This window comes from Chelon labrosus (assembly GCF_963514085.1).
Source record: "Chelon labrosus genome assembly, chromosome: 4".
NCBI lineage: Eukaryota > Metazoa > Chordata > Actinopteri > Mugiliformes > Mugilidae > Chelon > Chelon labrosus.
In genome coordinates, this window is record NC_140340.1 from 8,920,527 (window position 1) to 8,941,008 (window position 20,482).

General features: G+C 42.2%; 1 protein-coding gene across 1 annotated transcript in view; it reads left to right on the plus strand.

Annotated features, from left to right (window-relative positions):
* tex264a (testis expressed 264, ER-phagy receptor a) overlaps window positions 1–20,482 on the plus strand; it is an 83,640-nt gene that overhangs the window by 56,565 nt on the left and 6,593 nt on the right. Inside the window, exon 3 of the mRNA XM_084543559.1 lies at window positions 16,053–16,224. Within this exon, the coding sequence (XP_084399685.1) occupies window positions 16,053–16,224 (172 nt within the window). The remainder of the gene's footprint in view (window positions 1–16,052; window positions 16,225–20,482) is intronic.

The following is a 20,482-nucleotide window of genomic DNA, read 5'->3' on the forward strand; positions in this document are numbered from 1 at the left end:
AAAGTTTTCTCAAAACAGTGCGTTGTAATCTTTTTCATGCATGCACTCCTTGAATCCAGTGTTCAGTTGGTGGATCTCTCCACCCTTCTTATCTAATAAGATCAGTCCCTATTGATTGAGTGGTCAGTTGACAGCAGGTCAAAGAGATCACATTTCACGGCACCCTGTAGTAAAATCCCGCAGCAATGACAGGGTGGATTGCAATAAAAATTTGATGCAGGCACGCAGGACATGTGCTCCTCTGGGTGGATTGTAATTACTTTGACACACCAAGCACACAGTTGGCCATCAGTGAGCTTCTGTGGCTCTAGTTTTTGTGGAGTGTCTTGCACCGTCGGCGCTAATCAGACCCCTGGTGGCGAGTGAGCGCGTTGATCCAGCAGCAGTGGAGCCCGTCGGTGTGAGTAGCCACTGGGAGGCTGATTCCATTTAGCGGACCAGTGACAGAAGCGAGCATAGAACAAAGTCAAGAGGTCACATACACACTGGAGTAAATGGGCCAGCCCTGAATGATGGTTATACACCGATCAGCCACAACATTAAAACTACTGACAGGAGAAGTGAACATTGCCCATCTTGTAACAATATAATGTTCTGTTGGGAAACTTTTGGACCTGTCATTCATGTGGATGTTACTTAGACATGTAGCACCCACCTAGACCAGAACAGGCACCCCATAGCAATGACACTCCTTGATGGAGGCAGCCATCCCCACAAGGTGTTGACCTGGCCTCCAAATTCACTAGATCCCAAACTGATCAAGTATCTGTGGGATGATCCACAGAGGCCCCTCCCCTCAACCCATAGGACCCAAACTCCCCCACTAACAACATCCAGTTACCAGACACCACAGGACACCCTGTGGCCCATGTCCATTCTCTGATGGGTCACAACTGTTTTGGAGGCACAAGGGAGACCTACACAATATTAGGAAGGTGGTCATAATGTTATGCCTGTATATCTGTTGACCCAACTCTTCCAATTTCCCTTATTTGAATAAAAAATACAGACTACTGCAAGCGTTGCATCTCCTCTAATGCAGGTGCTGGCCGTTGGCTGTAGTCTTTATGGTGCGTTTAAGTGCAGCTTTTAACCCAGAGGTCACTCACTTGTGGTCATATTAGTTCAGAGTGTCATTTCCTAACTTTGATAGGGACAGAAATAATATTGTTGGACTAAACTTAAAACATTTTGACCACTAGTGTTTGAAGAAATTTGCAGAGCCAGCGGACAATACAGCTAATAAAGAATTAGTTGGACCTGATATTGATCTTTTGGTCCTTCTGTTAGGAATTTTTTCAAGGATGTGCTGCTCCATTTGAAACTCAACTTCAGGGCACGGCTTGTGAAATGCTCCATGGTCTCTCCAGTTAAGCCTATGCCATGTTGAGACGCAAGACACCAGGAGGATTTTAAGGTCTTACTGTTCTGCTCCGGGGCTTTTCAAAAATCCATGTGCCCGGCAAGAAAGTGGAGGGGAGCAATCAAAGGCATGTAGCTCCACTAGTTGCCAGTCTGCGTGGCACGCTGCCTTGTTTCAAGCCCACAGAACACGATTTTAAATCATACTCTAGGAGGCGAGATGGCACACACGCAGAATCCTTGATTTATACAGTAAGTGTGGCTCTTTGTTAACTTTCAACAGATCAAGGGAAAATTAAAGTTTGCCAAGTCATTTTTGTTTGTATTCCTGTCAGTTGAATTTCATTTGGCGCTTTGCCCTCTTCCTGTGTGAGTGCCAGCGATGCATACCCATGGTTTATTCATAGTGAGGTGGGAGAATGCCTGATGGCTCATTATTAGCGCTACGAGGCCAGGCTACACCAAGGACAATAGATCAAGTGAATCCTAGTCAACAAAAGTGCGTTTCTCTCTGTTGATTTTGAATTCTGACGTGTAGGAGATTGATTTTCATCTTTTTTTATATATATATATATACATATTCTGTGCAGGTCTTTAACTCACAGTTATATTGTGCCCTCAGTGTCGCACCATTCTTTGGCCGAATCTCACGAAACACTAGACAGATCTCATTACTGCTACATTTATCACATCCCTGCTGCATTAATCACACCTATTTTTCTATATTTGGACAATGCATTTTTTTTTTTTCTGCTGCTGCTGCTGCTGCCTTTCATAACTTTTAATTATGTCTGGACCAGATGTGCGTGTTATAAATGGATTGGCCGTGCATGTCTCCATAGGGATGCCACAGGGACAAAGACACAACTCTAATGATCTGCCCTGGGTTTGTGTTTTGTGTTTTGGGCTTCATTATACAGCTGAAACTCAACAAAGATGCCATTTCCGTAGAATTAAGCCTTCTTCACTTGACGGGTCAGAAATTATGCACTAATTTCTTGGTACCTACTAAATGCCTCCAGGTTTGCTCGAGCAAAGAAACGGCAGCTCTGTGGCATACATTTCTGTGAGGTGCTCTGTTCACGAGAAGCCAGCCGGAGCAAAGAATTGTCCGTTTTCTCTCTCCGTGCCGCAGTCGCTGTCCACATCCCCTCTGCCTAATTGTATCTCATTAGAATAGAGATGTGAATATCTCTAACATTAGACTCTCAGATTAAAATCTCAATTAGAGGAGGGAATCTGTCTGCCTGTTTAAAATTAATCACTATTCATATTCATGTATTTCCATATCCTTCTTTCCGTGCAATGGTTCACTGGATCTCGAAGCTTTAATGTCCAGGACTTAATTGACTGCAAACCTCTCCAATGGTTTTCCTTAATGGCCTTTTTACTTTCTCTTGAATTTGTTTTCAGAGAGAAGTCTCACAGCCATCGTAAAGCTACTGTTTGCTTTTTTTTCTTCTTTTTTTTAAATGTGTGTTTACTGTCGGCCTTGGAGGCATATTAAATATCCTCCTTGAAAGCTGCGCTTAGAGCTCCGCTAACTCTGCAACTCAAGCAGCGTGTTTACATGCCACTTGGTAAGGGAAACCCATTTAACACTGCCTGATTTTTACATGTAAAATGCTTAGCTGGAGTTCGAAAGTGGTTTCTAAGATTTCCGACCTTCCTTCCTGCTGCTGTGAGGCTGTGCAGCCAAGCCTGCTACTAGTAGACCACATATGTAACTCTAACTACTGTTGTATTCATTTGCCCTTTGTGCATTTATTTAATTTGAACTTTTTCTTGTCTTGTGCACTGTACTTAATTGCATGCTACCGTAACAATGAAAATGTCCCCTACTGTGGGATAAATTAAAGAATTATCTTATTTTTATCTTATTGCTTTATTGTCCCAAAAAACTAAAATAAGTCAAAATAAGCCTATGTCCTATGTTCACGTACGAGCAGCACAATTACAGTCAAGAATGGCCAGGTACGTTGTTGCCAAGTCGCTGTTGAAGTGTTGCTCATTGAGGTTATTTGACATACCTGTTAATCCCACAGTAGCTCCTTGATTTGCTGCTTGTGACTCCGTTCATGCAGCATCACTTTGTTGCTTCATATCCCCAGATACCACTGAAAATGATTTATAGACCGTTTCACCAATAGTCTGAACACAAGCATGGAGTTTATAGCGATGCTAGTGGCTCTTCGTTGTTGTGTGTGGACATTATTACATGACGATGTTTGAAATAGGGCGGCTCAGTGGCGTGGTGGTTGGCGCTGATGCCTCGCAGCAAGAAGGTTCCGGGTTCGAATCCATGGAGTTTCTGCGTGGGGTGTGCATGTTCTCCCTGTGTCTGCGTGGGTCCTGTGATAGACTGGCGACCTGTCCAGGGTGTACCCCGCCTCTTGCCGAGGATAGGCTCCAGCCTTCACAGGACAAGCGGTTACAGAAGACTTCCATCCATATTCCGATGGAAGTCTCATGCATTTTGCGATTATTCTGCGATATACCAACAATAACACGATTACAGTTCGTCTTGTTGGTGTCTTCCGAAGTTTGTGGAAATCCATCCCATAGGTGTCATCAGAAGAAGTCATGTCTATTCTCTCATCACCGTGGATATCTTTGCCAAATTTAACAGTGTTACGACCGGGCTAGGGCTGAAACCAGTGCATAACATAAAAGATGACCCCGCCCTTTTCTCTGCTCCCAAGAAGAACCAGTGCTTTGCCTTTATATTAAACTTCAGGGTGAGCATGACCAAAAAACAACAACAAACAAATCAACTAGTCAACATAAAACCTGACTTGCCTACCGAACAAATCCAAAATGCAATGCAGAAGACCTTCCCTGACTAACTAAACCAAAAACAGGAGAAAACAGGAAGAAACAGAACTGGCTTCTCATCCCTACTTATGACTCACAGTCATAACATTAGCGAACTATAAAACGCTTGTCAATGCACTTCCTTTAAAGCCTAAAATGTCAGCACATCTCTTGGGAACCACAAATGTGCGCATCTTAAAGCAGTGGACCAACAATCACTAAATATGGTCCGTGGTTGTGCACAAATCTGATACACTGACCAACAAGCTTATTTATTCATCTATGATTACCTGACTTACCTTGCATACTCCCAATGACCTGCCTAGTTGCCTTGTTTAGCTTTGTTTTGGAGATAATACCATGACCGGGATAAATCTTCACGGACACATCCCAATAACCAGGTTTCTTGTGGTTCATGCTGTGTAGTTGAACATCAACGGGATTTTTTTATAGTTTCACTGACCTGATTTTTATCATCTTGAACTTTCAAAAGCACCCTGGTTAGGGAAAGGGAACGGACATATGATGGGGAGTTTATAATCCACAGTTCGGAGCTGCTCTTATTGCTTCTCACCTCTTACCACCTCACCAGATCAATTGTGTGCGATCTCTGGAGACCACAGCAGCTGCTGACAGAGTCACTGTACTTGTAGCTCGTCAAGTGTTTGTGCTTATTGATTGCACGGGTGCATTGAAAGGCTGCAACAAACCCATTGCCCTGTCTTCTTGCTCTTCCAACTCCTAAATCTTCACAGCGTTTTCATTTTCAGTCCTTTGATATCTTCCACCTCCTCCCAGCCATCTCTTCACCCTTCCACCTGGGCTTGGAAACAAGAAGGTGATGGAGGAGGTCTGGACTTGCTGAGACGGATGCAGAAAATAGACTTATTGCAGGCAGAATGGAAATACTCGGTTCTGGGGAAGTGTGTGGCCAAGAGGGACAGTCTGAATTGGACACCTCTGCAGAGGTGTGAAGTAGAGTTTTTGTCTCCTTCCACAGATAGGAAGGGGAGAGGAGGTCACGATGGGTGTGAGGAGGGTGGATTATGTGGCTGTAATAGTGCAGAGGGAGTAAATAGACCAGAGGAAAGAGAGAACTCAGGAGACCGTCACCAATTGTCACCACGAGTCGCCTAGCTTTCGTATTCATTTTCCTTTTTTGTGTTCCTGGGACTAGAGTGAGAAATCGTCCACCTATAAATAGACGTGTGCACGGATGCGTTTGTAAAAGAGTGTGTCTCCGTTTGTTTGTGTGTGCGCATGAATGTGTGTTCTACACATAACCTACACCTATAGCTTGAGGCCAGGGCCTTCCTCCCGTTGTAGGCTGCCGCTGTGAGGACGGGGCCGAACACTGGGTCGTCTGTTCATTATTCACCACCGCTCCAAAGCCATATCTCACGTCTTTCCCCCATGGGGGAGGTGTGCTGTCACTGATTCTTACCGCTGACAAGACTACAGCTTTTTCCATCTTAAGGATCTGTAGTTTCTTTAAATGAAAGTCAGTTGCATTTGAAGGAGAAACCCACCCTTGGCAATTCAGTTTAGGTAATCTACACTGTTCTGTTCATTCCATTGTGAAGTGCCTCATCATTTCCTGCTTTAATATTGACTTTGAACAGTTTAAGAAGGCAGCGTGGACTAGTTTCAGTCAAACCTGTGAGGTTCGCCACAAGCTTTTTTTGGAGTTAATAGTTTTGTGTCTGTTGCTTCTATGAGAGATGTCTCCCTGTTTGACAAGAAGGATCTGTATGGGCTTATTTTTTTAATGCATAATAACACCCAAACCTGTAGTTTAGAGTTGCATTAGGGTATGGCTGATATGGTATCATATCAAAAAAGCAGAATGATGTTTAGACATGTAGCCATGCTAGCAGCTCTGTTTTTACTAAAGCACAGCAGTTCTTTGAGCTGAACGCTACTATCTGCATGCTAACATACTCAAGAAATAAGTATTTACTATCCATGTGAACAGCATGCAAGCCACGTACGTGGTGTAATCATTACCAGATTTTAGTCGAGTCGATTAGCATGCTGATTAGTTTTGTAGAACCAAGTACCAAGCATATCTACAACATATAACTTTCGCCCCAAGCCATTTTGTAGAATTCAGGCTTTTTCACTCTGAACCACAAATGTCAACCCCAAGGTTGCTCTTGGAGAAAAGTCACCGAGGTCAGCGGGCTGAATCCTCTGGGAGTCTGTGAATATCTGTACCAAATTTCAGTGCAATCCGTCTAACAACAACTATTTTCAGTCTGTACCAAAGTGGTGGACCAAATACAACATAGTTTCATGTCCTGTGCAATTAAACACTACTACTAAAAACTAGTTGTATGGTAAAATGTTAGCAGCAGTTAGGTGTTTCTTCCCTAGTTCTCTGTAATCTGGCGTCACACAAAATGTGTCCTGGAGTCCACTCGGTTATGGAAAATACGTCAATTTACTGGCTACGTTTTGCCTATGTAGCAGCAAGGCAAAACGTATTATGTATTGTGTAAAGTCTTTCCTCAGCCTGGCGCGCCTGCTTCTATTTAAGGTAGTGTTTTTCTGAATTTCTAACAACTTCTAACACCTCTGAGTGAACTCCACGGGACAGCCAGAATCCAGCTGAGATGTATGAGTTGGAGGAAAGAGTAATGAAAGAAGCACAGGTGAAAGGAACGGCAGAATGGCGCAGCTCTCATTGAAAGAAATGAGCCAATCCACTGCTAGCAAGAAAATTTAAGGATGCATGTTAAAAAACAACAACAATTTTGGTGATTTTATTTTGCCTCATTGAGAGTTCCACTCCTTTAATAATTCATCTGTAGAGGCCAATTCAAAATGTGCGGTAATAGGAACTGGCAGTCAGGCCACATTGTACTTTAATTTCTTTAACAAAACACGGCAGTGGCTAAGTGGAAAGTTAAGCTGTCTTTAGTGGTTGCTGCCTGTTGATTGGTGCTGATAAGCAACAGCAATTCATGAATCGTATTTGAGAAGAACCAAACCAAAAACTGAAGCGTTTTTTTTTTGCGGTTGTGCATTGTGCAAGTGAAGCGTCTTGTTTACAGATAGTGTTGGACAACTGTTGAATCTTTCTTTACAGCTCACTGCCTTTCATCTGAAGAAGCGCACCTTAGAGGCTGTGATGTATCAGTAAGATTAAATTATGTCAGAGGATAAACATTTGGTAATAATAATCACAATGCAGCTCACACACACACAAGTTAACCCTACATAACCCCATTTTCACTTGACACATCCACACCTCAGCATACACAGTTTAAACATCGCGGATCTCTGAAAACTCCCAGAACAGATGGGAGGTAAAACCTCCTCTGCCTGGGTCGATCTCAAGTCAGGCCTCTTGATATTTGCTGTGGTTTGCTCCTGAAGTTTGTTTTTGCCCATGTCTCCTGTCCCTTTTTTTTTTTTTTTTTGATTTTCTGGCCAGCAGCCAGAGCAGCCACGGAGCTGAACACAAACACGGAGCCGAGGCATGAAAAGGAGCAAACTAATGTTCAGATCTTTGAAAATGGCTTCTTGATGTCATATCGTTTAAGGCACATCTGGAAGTGGCACATTATATTTGTGTTGGTATAATTCCTCAGGTCCAACAGAGGACAAACTACATTTCATATATGAAAGGCTGAGTTGCTCGGCATCATTATTGAGCTTCCCTTTTGTACTTATGGCCTAGTTACTCTGCGGCCATATTTATAGTTGGGAGTTAGTTAAGTGATGCAGTAAATCAAGCTCCAGGCTGTTGTAATCTATGTTTACTTTCCTCCTATCTGTATTTCTATTGACGGAGGGATACTGAGTATTCACAGAGCAGCTGCCAGAGAGGTCAAAGACACAACAAAGCCACCTGAGACTCTTCCCTATATGTGTCTTTTTCTGCGTCTCCCAATCTGCCCTACACACACACACACACACACACACACACAATGATTTAACTCACAATCACAGTGTACACTTTCACCTAGACAACTGTTTAAACCACCCCCGGTGTGATTACTTATTACATTATTACCTTCCACATACCAATTAAATTGTCTTTAGCTCTAATTTCTTGCTTACACTCGTTTCCTTTCATGGACAGGAAATCCTTTCAAGGTCTCGTTATGCTATCACTTTGTGCAACTCGCTTTTATTTCCAATATTTTCCTCCTAAGTAACTGTGATCCGGTTTCAGTTGTTCAGAAATGTGAAAAGCAGTTCAGGTTTTGACCGTCGCCTTCGAAGGCTCGTGAAGATTACGAAACTCATCTTGACCGTTGCAATTGCGATTATACTGCTCCTGGGAGGCTGCATGATGACCTGCAATAAAAAAATAAATAAAAAAAAAAAAGAGACATTTTTATTGATTTAGTGGGAAATTACTGCTTGTATCTTCCATTGGAGGTAAAAGGTCATCTGTGGAGTAAGTACCCCGGGGGAGTTGGAGGAGATTCAGTGGATTGGTCAAGGGCACTTCAGAAGCACTGACACTTGAACCTGCGTCCTTCATTCTGTTAAATGGTTTTCTCGTATCTGGATACGTCACTGTTTCTCGCACACTTTCTGAGGTGTAAAAGACTATGTGGCGATTTCCAGTATATTCGTATTCAAACCACACCCTTTTGGGACCGGATGCAACACATATACTTCTCATAGATTCTCAAGTTGGTTATAAATGAAACAGCTATTTATATTTTAGACACTGGATGCAAAGATATGTGTAGGACAGAGCCACGGTAAGATTTTTATCAACATTTTATGTTTTCTTTCTTTATCTAGACTTCTATTCTATGGAAGACATACAATATACACCGATCAGCCACAACATTAAAACCACTGACAGGAGAAGTAAATAACATTGACCATCTTGTGACAATTCAGTGTTCTGCTGGGAAACCTTTGGACCTGGCATTCATTGGTGTGGATGTTACTTAGACTTGTAGCACCCACCTAGACTAGACCAGGCAGCCCCACCCCATAGCAATGACACTCCTTGATGGCAGTGAAATAAGATTTGTGGATCAACTGAAAACCTACACAAACTCTTTTCAGATATATTTATTCAGGACTACGAGTACATCCTGTTTTTTTGTTGTTTTTTTGGGGGATTATTCATTCCAGAATAAAAGCACTGTAATGTAGTTAAAACATGACTTGTTTTCCAATAATCACTTATTCTCCTCTAATTTAAACGTAACGTGTTTAACAGCCAAAAACACGTCAGCACTTCAGGATCATTAATTATTAACTGGTGACATAAAGAGAAGAGCCCAGGACTGTATGCAACCCATTTTGTAGAGCCATTACGAAGGTTAGCAAAAGGTCTGTGGAATTATCCTTCTCTTGAGTTTGATGATCACAACCGCTGAGTCTGCTCGGAGGCGACGGACAAGCAACGGCTGACCTGTTTTTAGGCGGTTCAGTCTCATCCGCATCTGTATCCTGCAGGAGAGCCAGTTTCAATCCCAACAGCTCCAAGACACAGACGCAGGTTAAGTGGATGCATGTCAACTCCATGCTGAGCTTTAGGGAAATGGATGGCACCCAATCAGACAGCAGACATTGAGGCAGAGAGCAGAAAAGGGCACTGGGAGGAAATAGAACATCTTGCATGTCATATAATTAAAACGCTGAGGCCAGGAGCGAGTTTTGATTATGTTGAGGCAGTTAATCTGTCTGCTATTTCTCCATTCATTTCCCATGTGAGAGGTTTTATGGATTACTGGTCAGCGAAACATTCCTTCCAGAGAGGAGACTTGCTCTGATATGCATATCATTGTTTAATAATTGATGTTAATGGTGTTTTTTTTAATGTTGTTGGTTGTCAGATAATAGAATAGAGAATAGAGTCCTATCTTATAGATAGAACTATAACAGTGACTTGGGTAATAATAACGTCTCAATAAACACAGTAACTTATTCTGAAATGACAGTTTACTAAACCCTGTCAAACATTGTCCTGTCTCACAGCTTATGTGCAGTGAACAATATTGGCGGCTGAACATTGATTGGAGATTCATTCTACTTTAGAGTAAACAAAAAACATCTCATTGTCATCTGAGAGGATGAAGGCTGCCAACAAATATTTTTGAATTTTTAATCCAGTAAAATGACCTAATGCTAACACATGCGTGTTCCAGGTCTGAACCATAGACTGTTTAAAGATTGAAAGTGAAGCCAAAGCAAGTAGAGCTCCCCCTAGTGACTGGCTGCAGTATAGGTCATAAGCTCCACCCCCTCCATGTTAGTGGATGGGACTTGGGCCAAAATAAAACACTAAAATACACATCAAATATTTTTATTTCAAGGATGGTTTCTCTCATTTCAGGTAGTTAATATAATGCTGATGCATACTCAAGTGTCCATTTGAAAAAATAAATAAATAAGTACAGTGTATAATCCAACATTTCCTTGTGACTGGTGGAGGTAGAGCAGAGTGTTGTATTAATTAAACAAAAACGTAAGTCTGGAGGAAGTGTGGGCAGGTAATTGATATCACAGACTCTGGCTCCATACTTGCAAGATGGCATCACCCGTATCCCTGGGAAAATAGGGTCAGTTCGGCAAAAGCAAGGAAGTGGGGACGTGTAGTCCATATTTATATACAGTCTGTGCCCTGAACAGGTATTGAAAGAAAGACATGAAAGAAATAGAGAAATGTATGATGTCTAGAGAGTGTTACTTGAATAATTATACATCTTTGCAGTGGTAAACTATAATTAATTAATGATTGCTGCTCCCTTTTTTGACCCAGACATTTTATTTCTGCATTTTTTTAAATTAAACTGTCCCTCCTCAGTATTTATGGGTATAGTTGCTGTCTGTGTGTAATTTTTTTTTTCTTTCTAATAACCGTCTGCTGTTACAGAAAAAAGGCAAAGTTCTTAACATCACTCAGGTTGTATGGCAACTTAATTAATATGCATATGGTTTGTGCTTTGGAGTCTGTATAAATTACCATCTAGTTTGGAGCAGTTCTTCATGTCAACAACAGAGGGGAGTGATAAGAAGTAACCTAATATTCACATGTAGTGTCACCGGGTTCTTTGAAAATACATCAAAGGGCAACACTCTGGATATCAGCAGAAAAGTGGCACTGAAATGAATATTTTAACCACAGACTAAGCATTGTGAAATACCTGCAGGGAGGGACGCTGTTTAATAAACACCTCGGTTTGCAGGGAGTCTGGCTGGAAGGTGAGAGTATAACATTTTTTAAAAAAAAAACTCCACTTGAGATTGACCGAAGAGAAATAATTATTGTCCTAATGGAAGCTTTTCATTGGAGTTTGTTAATTAGTGAAACAATCCATTTGTTTTGATGAACAACTGAACAATTATTTGAACTGTTGCACGGGTTGACTCGACATATTGTCCGACGCACCTGTGTATGCGCGCATCTGGGCGGAACTCTGACCTGCGCCATGCCGAAAGCAGAAGAAAGATCTGCGTTTATCCATATAGTGGTAGTGACTGGGGCACCGAAATGCAGCCTCTAAATAGTGCATTATCTGCCACGAAACTCGTTCATTTCACCAATATTTTGTTATGACACGCTAGTGCTATTCCCCGTTGAGTCCAGAGTTACCCGTTATCATCATCTGGGGTCTGTAGGTCAATCTACATGTCTTCTGACCTGGATGATGTCATCTCTGAGCGCCATGTGCACCCGCGACGGACAGCTTGTTAGCCTGTAATTTGTTACTGCTAGTTTTTTGCAACATGGCTGAATATTTTTCCGATTCTGAGGTTGTGGACGAATAGCACTCGCGTGTCATAACTAAATATTGGAGAAATGAACGAGTTTCGCGTCAGATAATGCGTTATTTAGAGGCTGCGTTTCGGTGCCCCAGTCACTCCCACTATATGGATATACGCAGATCTAAATAACTCCCGATTGACTACAAATGACACAAAAGTTATATGGGTGAGTAAACGATCGTATTTTCTGCCAGAAATAAGGTCCAGGTTGTAAAAAACAGCAGTTCCCCTTTAATGTTTATCAAGCATAATAAAAACGATGCCATCTTTTTAGCACACAGGAAGGCTGTAAACCAGATTACTGGCTCTATTTACCAGAATATTGCATAAAACCAAGTGAGTGCCCCACTTAGCTCCATGTGCTAAAGCAGCATTTACTGCCTTAAGGCTAATGTTAAATATTTTGAGTTTGTAGAAAAATGTTCTTTGTCATTTCCGGTCTTGAAGGCAAAAATCAGCACATACGCAGTAGCCAAGGGCGCTCTCATACCGTGCTGAGAGACCAAAGATAATGGGAGGTGATTTCCTCTTTGACTGATGGTGTGTTAATCAGTGAAATCACCTGATGAAGTCAAATGTGGAAATCCTGCAGTCCTTCCTGGCACAGTGCTGAGCTGCTCCTTACACTAAGGACAAGACAATTAAGTTGATGTTTTAACAAGGCAAACATTACTGCACACATATACTGGTACACATCTATCTGGCATGCGGTTTTATTTCTCTTATCATGTTACAGTATCCCTTGGAGACGTGTGTGTGTGTGTGTGAACTGTCTTTGTCTTGAATTCCCTTCTCATTATTGGAGCAGGTTCAAGGAGACGGGCACTCATTTGCATAGGCAGCCCCAGGGCTGAGACTCTGCATGTAAGAGCCAGGTGATTCATACCAGCTCCTACTGTCTTATTTTGTGAGGATTAGATTAAAACCAATCAATCAGCCGAGATCACCCTGACCCACGGGAGGGAAAAAAATTAGACGGGTGACTTCTGTTAGACCATCCAACTTGCTTCCTTTCATTCCCTCTCAGAATAGCTTTGTTTGTCGGGCAGCCAGGTCTGCACATTCACTTCAATTTAGAGACATTCATGAAATTCTGAGAACATCCACATAGAGAGAGAGGCCGAACAGCGTGAGCTTGAAATTCAAATAAAAGAGTGTTATACTGTGTAATATAAAGAGTGTGAAAGCTATCTGTTAACATGTCCGTGTGGGGAAGAACGTGTTCGAGAAAACCCGCAAGAGACCCAGAACAAAGAAACGGAGAGAGCACAGAAGAACCATTCAACATTAAGCTACGTTCATCCAGCAGCAGATTAGAAATGAGCCGTTCGGTCTTTTCACTCAGCAAATAGTGTTAGAGGATGAGGGATTTAATAGAAACTCCCTTCGTAAAAGGGAGACACTTGACTTTTCATACTGGTCACTTTAGGTTTAAATGGAGAATTAAACTTTCCTTAAACCATTTCTTTAAATTATATTTGTTATTCTCAAATACAAATACACACTTGTAGGGTTAGAGCTTCTTTGTTGAAAATATTCACCACCATTTAAAAAGCTTTAGATGACGCTCACTTTGTATTTTAAAAAATATTAAAATTATGTCAATTTAAAAACACAGATCAGGCATATCATTATGACCACCTTCCTAATATTGTGTTGGTCTCTCTTGTGCTGACTCAGGCAACAGAGTGTTGTTAGTGGGGGCCTTTGGGTCCTATGGGTTGAGGTGAGGGGCCTCTGTAGATCATCCCACAGATACTTGACCAGTTTGGGACCTAGTGAATTTGGAGGCCAGGTCAACACCTTGTGCTGTTCTTCATTCCTAAACCGTTTTGCCTGGTCTGGTCTAGGTGGGTGCTACATGTCTAAGTAACATCCACATGAATGAATTCCAGGTCCAAAAGTTTCCCAGCAGAACACTGAATCGTCACAAGATCGTCAAAGTTATTCACTGCTCCTGTCAGTGGTCGTAATGTTGTGGTTCATCGGTGTACAGTGTAATATATGAATAATGTCCCGTAAAGATTAAACCTCCACCTCGATCAGCTACAAGTTACAGTAATCACAATCTGTTATCAGTTGCCAAATACGAATCACGAGTAAATGTTTTCTGCTTCACTCACTTCTACTTTAAAGGAAGTTTCACTACTATTGTAGAACTTGTTCTCCAGTGTTTGCACATCAAAGCTTTTAAAGTATCTGGGGTTTTCTCACACCACTGTGGCCAGCGGTTGTTTCACTCTGAAACGTTTGGGGTGGGAAGAGCCAAACCAGCGGCAACATGTGATGACTGAGGAAATAAGTGCTGTCCATAAGAAGAAGAGGGAGGAAAACCAGTATCAACTGGAGGAGAACTGTTATGAAGTCAGTTTTATTGGTTTAATGCAGCTGTGATATTGAACATTTTCTATTAAGGTTCTTGTGAGTGAGCAATCTGGCCAAAAAATAAAAAATAACAAGCAAACTCAAACCAAAGTACACGGAGCTCTGGAAAGGTCATATCGTCCTGGCCCATTGTATAACCGACTAATTTCCTCTGACTCATGAACATCAGATATGTATTAGAAATAGAGAATAGAGAAAACAGAGAATCTGGGTCTCCAGCTCTTTCCCCGACATCTACTGATGTTGACTGAGGCACCATGTAGCTGTAGCACTGTAACCGTGGCTATAGGGATTTAATGGCTGTAACACTGACTTCATGCAGCAGTGGTTGAGCTCTGCACTGAAAGTACAGTCTCCCCGAACTCCTGCGGTGTGTTGTAACACAACTGTCACTGAAGCACCGCGGGTAGAAATTCTATTACTGCCGGACACATCCGCGGCACCACACACTGAACCACAAATGCAGCTGACGTTCGAACAATAACCAGCGTCCACAAGCACAGCCGCGCAAAGCAGCCACAGCTGTGCTCACAGCCAGCGGCCGCATGCTGGCGGAAATTGGCCTTTAAAATGAGGAATGAGCCGCAACTGCATCTTGTAAGGTGTCACTTCAGCTCTCTCTCCTATCTGCAGTATCTGCAGAGTGTTTCCTTTAATTGGCAGCGTGTTGTAAGTGAAGAGGACGAACACACCAGTGGTTCACATGGATCAGAAGGAATGCAAAATGTATTGCAAGGTAGAGTTCGTAGAAAATCAAGCAAACCGTTCATCAGTCTGATGTTAGTGCTAGGTCTTAATCTACGGTCAAGACTACTGTCTCGCACTGAAACATACATCATACCCAAAAGTGACCCGTGCAGCTCACCCCTGCTTCCTACCGCAGTGGTTCATCAGAGAGCTCCGTCCTCCGACATCCCCCGAGATCTATATGAAAGCATATGGCAAAATTATGCAAGGCTATGCCCGCTTTAGAGAAAATACGGTATAATATTTATAAACTCTCCACTTTCCACACATACCACGGGAGAGTGCAAATGTAGACACATGGATTTGGATGTTAATGCAACTTTAATGGACTCACATGGGAGGACATGTATTCATATTAATGTGTGAAAGACACAGTGTTATCTCTGCAAAGGGGCGACATCTTAAAGCTGCACATGTCTGATATTTTCTGCTTGTCTGTCCATCTGAAAACGTCAACGCGCCGAGATGACACATCATTGTTCCTCCTGCAGATTCTCTTTATAGTCGCCATATTTTAATTTGGAGGATTCAGCTGTTAATGTGTTTTAAGGCTGCGTCTTGGTTACATCGATGTAGGATGCATAAAGAATATAGAAAGTTTGGCTCCTTGAATGTTTAAGTTGAGCTTAGCTTTCTGGCGTTCGAGACTCTACCTGAAACATGAGGACCGACACTAATATGTATATGCTGGCACTGTAAAGAAGGTCCAATATTTGATCATCATGAAAATTAACTTAAAGCCGGTTTGTACTGACGGTGCTCATTTCTCTTTCCCGCTCCTGGCACAATGTAATCATGAAAGGTTAACACTTTCCTAATTAATGAGTAGAAATTTATTAAGATGTGAACGTCAGCTGATATTCAGAAGTGTCCTTGTCTTCAGGGTTTAAGTATACCTCCGCAGAATCCATCCCGAGTATCTCCGAGATGAAATTCCGATGCTGAATGCTAAAGTTCTTCTTGTGTCTTTTTCTTTTTTTTTCCCATTTTAACAGGAGAGGAAGCTTAGCGCATTCCCAACTATTGAGATCAATACCCCCGATGTCATCAACTATATGGTTCCGCTGTCTCGTCAAACAGACTTCTTTGTACCGGAGATGAAAGAGGAGGTCAAAACAGACGTGAAAGAAGAGGACTCTGATGAGGACAGAGGAACTGACATTACAGGTAAAGGTCTACACGTTCCCACATGCCGACAAGTCCTTCAAGAAAATAATTGACGGCATGAAAAGTTTCTCAAACTGCAAAAAAAAAGAAAAGAAAAAAGAATGCGTAGATTTGTGCGACTGAAAGAAATTGTGAAGTAAGGATAACGTGGGGGGCTGGAGTCTATCCCAGCTGGCACTGGGAGAGATACAAACAACTATTCACACCACAGCCAATTTAGAATCACCAGTTAACCTAACAGTGTTTTTGGACTGTGGGAGGAAGTCGGTGTACCCGGAGAAAACCCACGCACACACAGGGAGAACATTCACACAGAAAGGCCCCTGCAGCAGAGTTTAAACCGAGAACCTTCTTGTCGTGAGGCAAAAGTGCTAACCACTGCCCACGGCTGAAGTCTTATGCAAATTTTCTGGGTTGATTAATGGGCCACTCTGCTGGTAGCATTATTAGTGTGGTAAATTAATCATAAATAAAGATAAAAACCTGGTCCTTGCATGTTATTTTACACTGAAACGCTTGTTAAAAGTTGATGGAGCGTCCTAACACGGACCGCGGCAGCAGTTTCTCTTTCCTGCTGCTGAAAACTATCAATTCAATTCGAATCACTTTATTTGTCCAAATAAATTGCCCGCAATTTAAATATTATTTACAATATACGATGGATTAGTCCTGACAGGCTATCGATGTAGTCCTTGTCTGTTCATGAAAATACCACGCACAGTTGTCTGACCTTTGAGGAGTTGGTCAGAAGAGAGCATCACGACAAAGAGACTACAGTCCTAGAGACACAACCCTGTAACAACACCCACCAAGACATCCACATCCACCCAACAATCTAGAATATATCCAGAAGATATAAAACAGCCATTTCAAGGAGCCTGATTTTGGGATTATTGTTCGTTGTCATCCAATGGCCGCCGAACGAAGCGCATTGATAGAAAACACAATGTTGGTTTCTGCTCTACTGAGACTGGAGCTCGTGTCAGTTAGAAGCAAACGAACGGGAAATGTGAGACCGCCTTTATTTTGTCTGACACCGCACTCACTCCTCCGCTGCCCTTCGTCACCGAGGACGTGTGATAGATGAGGCTTTGTAATTGTTCTGTCATTACAAGTATGTGTCTTCAAGCGCGATGCCTCCTCTGCTGCTATTACTCTTTGAAGCTGGCTGGACATGTAGGTAGGTCTCATGGCAGTATTGACTGTGTCAGTGCACAAATCACTGGAGAAAGAAAATGGTGTTGGGCTGTTGGGACAGAGTGGGTGGAGGTGGGCTGATATACATCAAGTACTGTCTGCCTTAAGCTTAGATCATGTGGCAACCCTTGTAAAGTAAATGTATCAGGGAGAATGCTTTCTTGATCCGTACATGTTTACCAGTTTTGGCGTGTATAAATGAGTGTCGCCACTGAAGCTAAGCACCACTACCTAAAACAGGTAAAAAACTTTCTCCAGACCATAGACTGTACAAAGATGGATGGCGGAGCTGCACCTCAAAAGTGAAGCCAAAGCAAGTAGAGCTCCCCCTGGTGGCTGGCTGCAGTATAGGTCATAAGCTCCGCCTCCTCCATGGTAGTGGATGGTACTTGGGCCAAACTAAAACACTAAAATACACGTCAAATAATTTTCTTTCAAGGACGTTTTCTGTCATTCTAGGTAGTCAATATAATGTTGATGCATGTTCAAGTATCAAATTTTTGTATAAGTTTCGTTGTTGTTAGTTATTTGATGCAATAGAAACAGGATGTGACATAATGGCAACTACCAGTTGCTACCAGCAGTCAACAGGCGGTCCCATAGAATCATGAGAGTTGTAAAAAAAAAAATTGTATAATCCAGCATTTCCTTGTAACTGGTGGAGGTAGAGCAGAGCACCGTATTAACTAAAAGAAAACACAAGTGAGTCTGGAGGAAGTGCGGGTGGGTCATCGATATCACGGCTCCACTTGGCTCCAATCTCGGACCATATTGATCAGACTCTGGCTCCAAACTCACAAGATGCCGCCGCCCGTACCCCCGGGAAAATAGCATCAGTTTGGCCAACGCAAGGAAGTAGGGACGCGTTGTCCATATTTATATACAGTCCATGCTCCACACGAACACGGCAGGAACATCTGCTGCAGAGCTTCTGCTGAACTTAGAGTCAAGGCTATTCACAACTTTAAATTAGTTTGTCAGCATCAGCAGACCGAGAAGTTTTGATTATTCCCTGCTTTTCTAACAACTTAGAAACTTAATAAGAAAAAAAAACTATGGTGCTAGAAAACAATTCAGTACATTTATTCAGAAAGAATTAACTCAATGTTGCATGTTTTACAATCACATGAAAAGAAAGTCATTTTGTACTTTCGTCTGTCATACAAACAAACACGAACGCAGACTCGCGTACACGTCACATAATTTGTTTATTGTTTTTTTTATTATCCTTTATTAGTTTGCAGTGACAGAGCCAAGCGCATATTGTGGAATCTGACTTCATACCATCCAGAATTACTTTAAATTCTCATTTTCCAATAAAAGATATGCACCATGCAACTTGTGCAGCAAGTTCTAGCAATGGTTTGATGTTCACTGTTGGACACCCCTCCCACCTCCCATGCCCTGCGTGTTAGTAGAGATTGATGTCAGTGCAATGTCATCACAAAGACAAACGTGCAACTAGCGGGCAGAAAGCAGCAGCCTTCGTGACATATCTTGCAGAATGAAGCCCTAATCCAGACATGACAAATGAACTGCGTCAACCACAAAAAGAAGGATGGGGGAATGTCTGGGGGAACCAACCGCATGCCGCGCTCTGCTAAGAACAGAGGAAGATTATGTGTCCAGGTCATTAAAAAGAGGAATACCGACCGCAGAGGACATAATTATGTGCATGTAAGGATTTGTATGCATGCAGATTTTCAACACCGGGCTTTTCTGAGAGGTGTGTTTTGGACATATCTAAAATCCATTCATGTTCTGGCACAATTGCTGATTGAGGTAGCTGTTATGTCTTTTAAAGCTGGACATTCAGAGCTAGTTATAGTCAACAACAATTTATAAACGATGCAAAATCTGCAGTGAACATGCACCAGAGCAGGAATACACCCCGAATGCGCATTAACCCAGTCAGGGCTAAAGCTAACTGGTGATTAACTTAGCTTACCGTAAAGACTGCAAGGGGAAAAGAATACAGCGCATGGTGACTACTTAATACATAACATCTCCTTTGTTTGGTCCCAGCTCAAACAAAAATGTACAAAATGGGAAAGTTGTGATTTTACAACGCACAGGCGGCACATTTAGCACCAAAACGAAGACACCATTAAACGTGAATTCACTCAGGGCAGCGCGGACTGACACAAAGATGCTTCCACGCGAGCTGAAAATGTTTCAGCTCGAGCTAAAAAAAAATTTAAAATTTGCACAGATCCTGAGGCTGTGTGAGTCTCCTGCACAAACAACACAGGCACGGGAGGATGAGATGAGAGAGACGAGAAGAAAACAAAAGAAAACGGGAGTCTCTGGTTGAGCTGGTGACACACGAACACGGAGACGCAAGTGGTGTGTCCACTGTGGGTTAGCATGCAGCGTGATGGTCAGTACCATGGTCTAGTGGTGAAGTTTGATACAGGGACTCACTGGACTATTCCTTTACAGCAGCATTTATAATGATAGGGTATAAATAATTCATTCTATTTAGTAGTAATTATTCCTTTTATTGTATTAGTCAACTGAAATGAAGTGAGTAAGAGAAATAGTGACCTTACAGATTGACTATGCAGAGGACGAGCTACAAAAATATTACTTAGACGTGGTTTATAGACAAATGTGAGTTTCTTTTTATGCTCCTTTGAAACGCATTTGACTTTTGCACAACTTACTTAGCTCCAGTTTTACAGATCAATCAGGACACCGATCAATCAGCGGAGCTAAGCTTTGCCCGACAGGCCAGCTGTGGAAATCCCGCTTCGGCACCAGACAGATGGACTTTCATCCTTTATCCACTGTCCACCTTATAGACCGTTCTACGCATAAACTCCCATGACTGGGCCAGAAACAAAATCTCAATCAGGCGATAACAGCCATCGCTGTTTGTGCTGCGAGAAGCTTGTTACTCATTTGAGGACACAAACCGGCCTCAGTGGAGAAACAGACCAGTGGGCTTCATTTTTACACCATTTATGATAAATATTAGCTTCATGCACAAAACCACAGGGGACTCATTGAATCCAGCTAAGGTACAAAACATGCTGGTTACATTTATTCATTCATAACT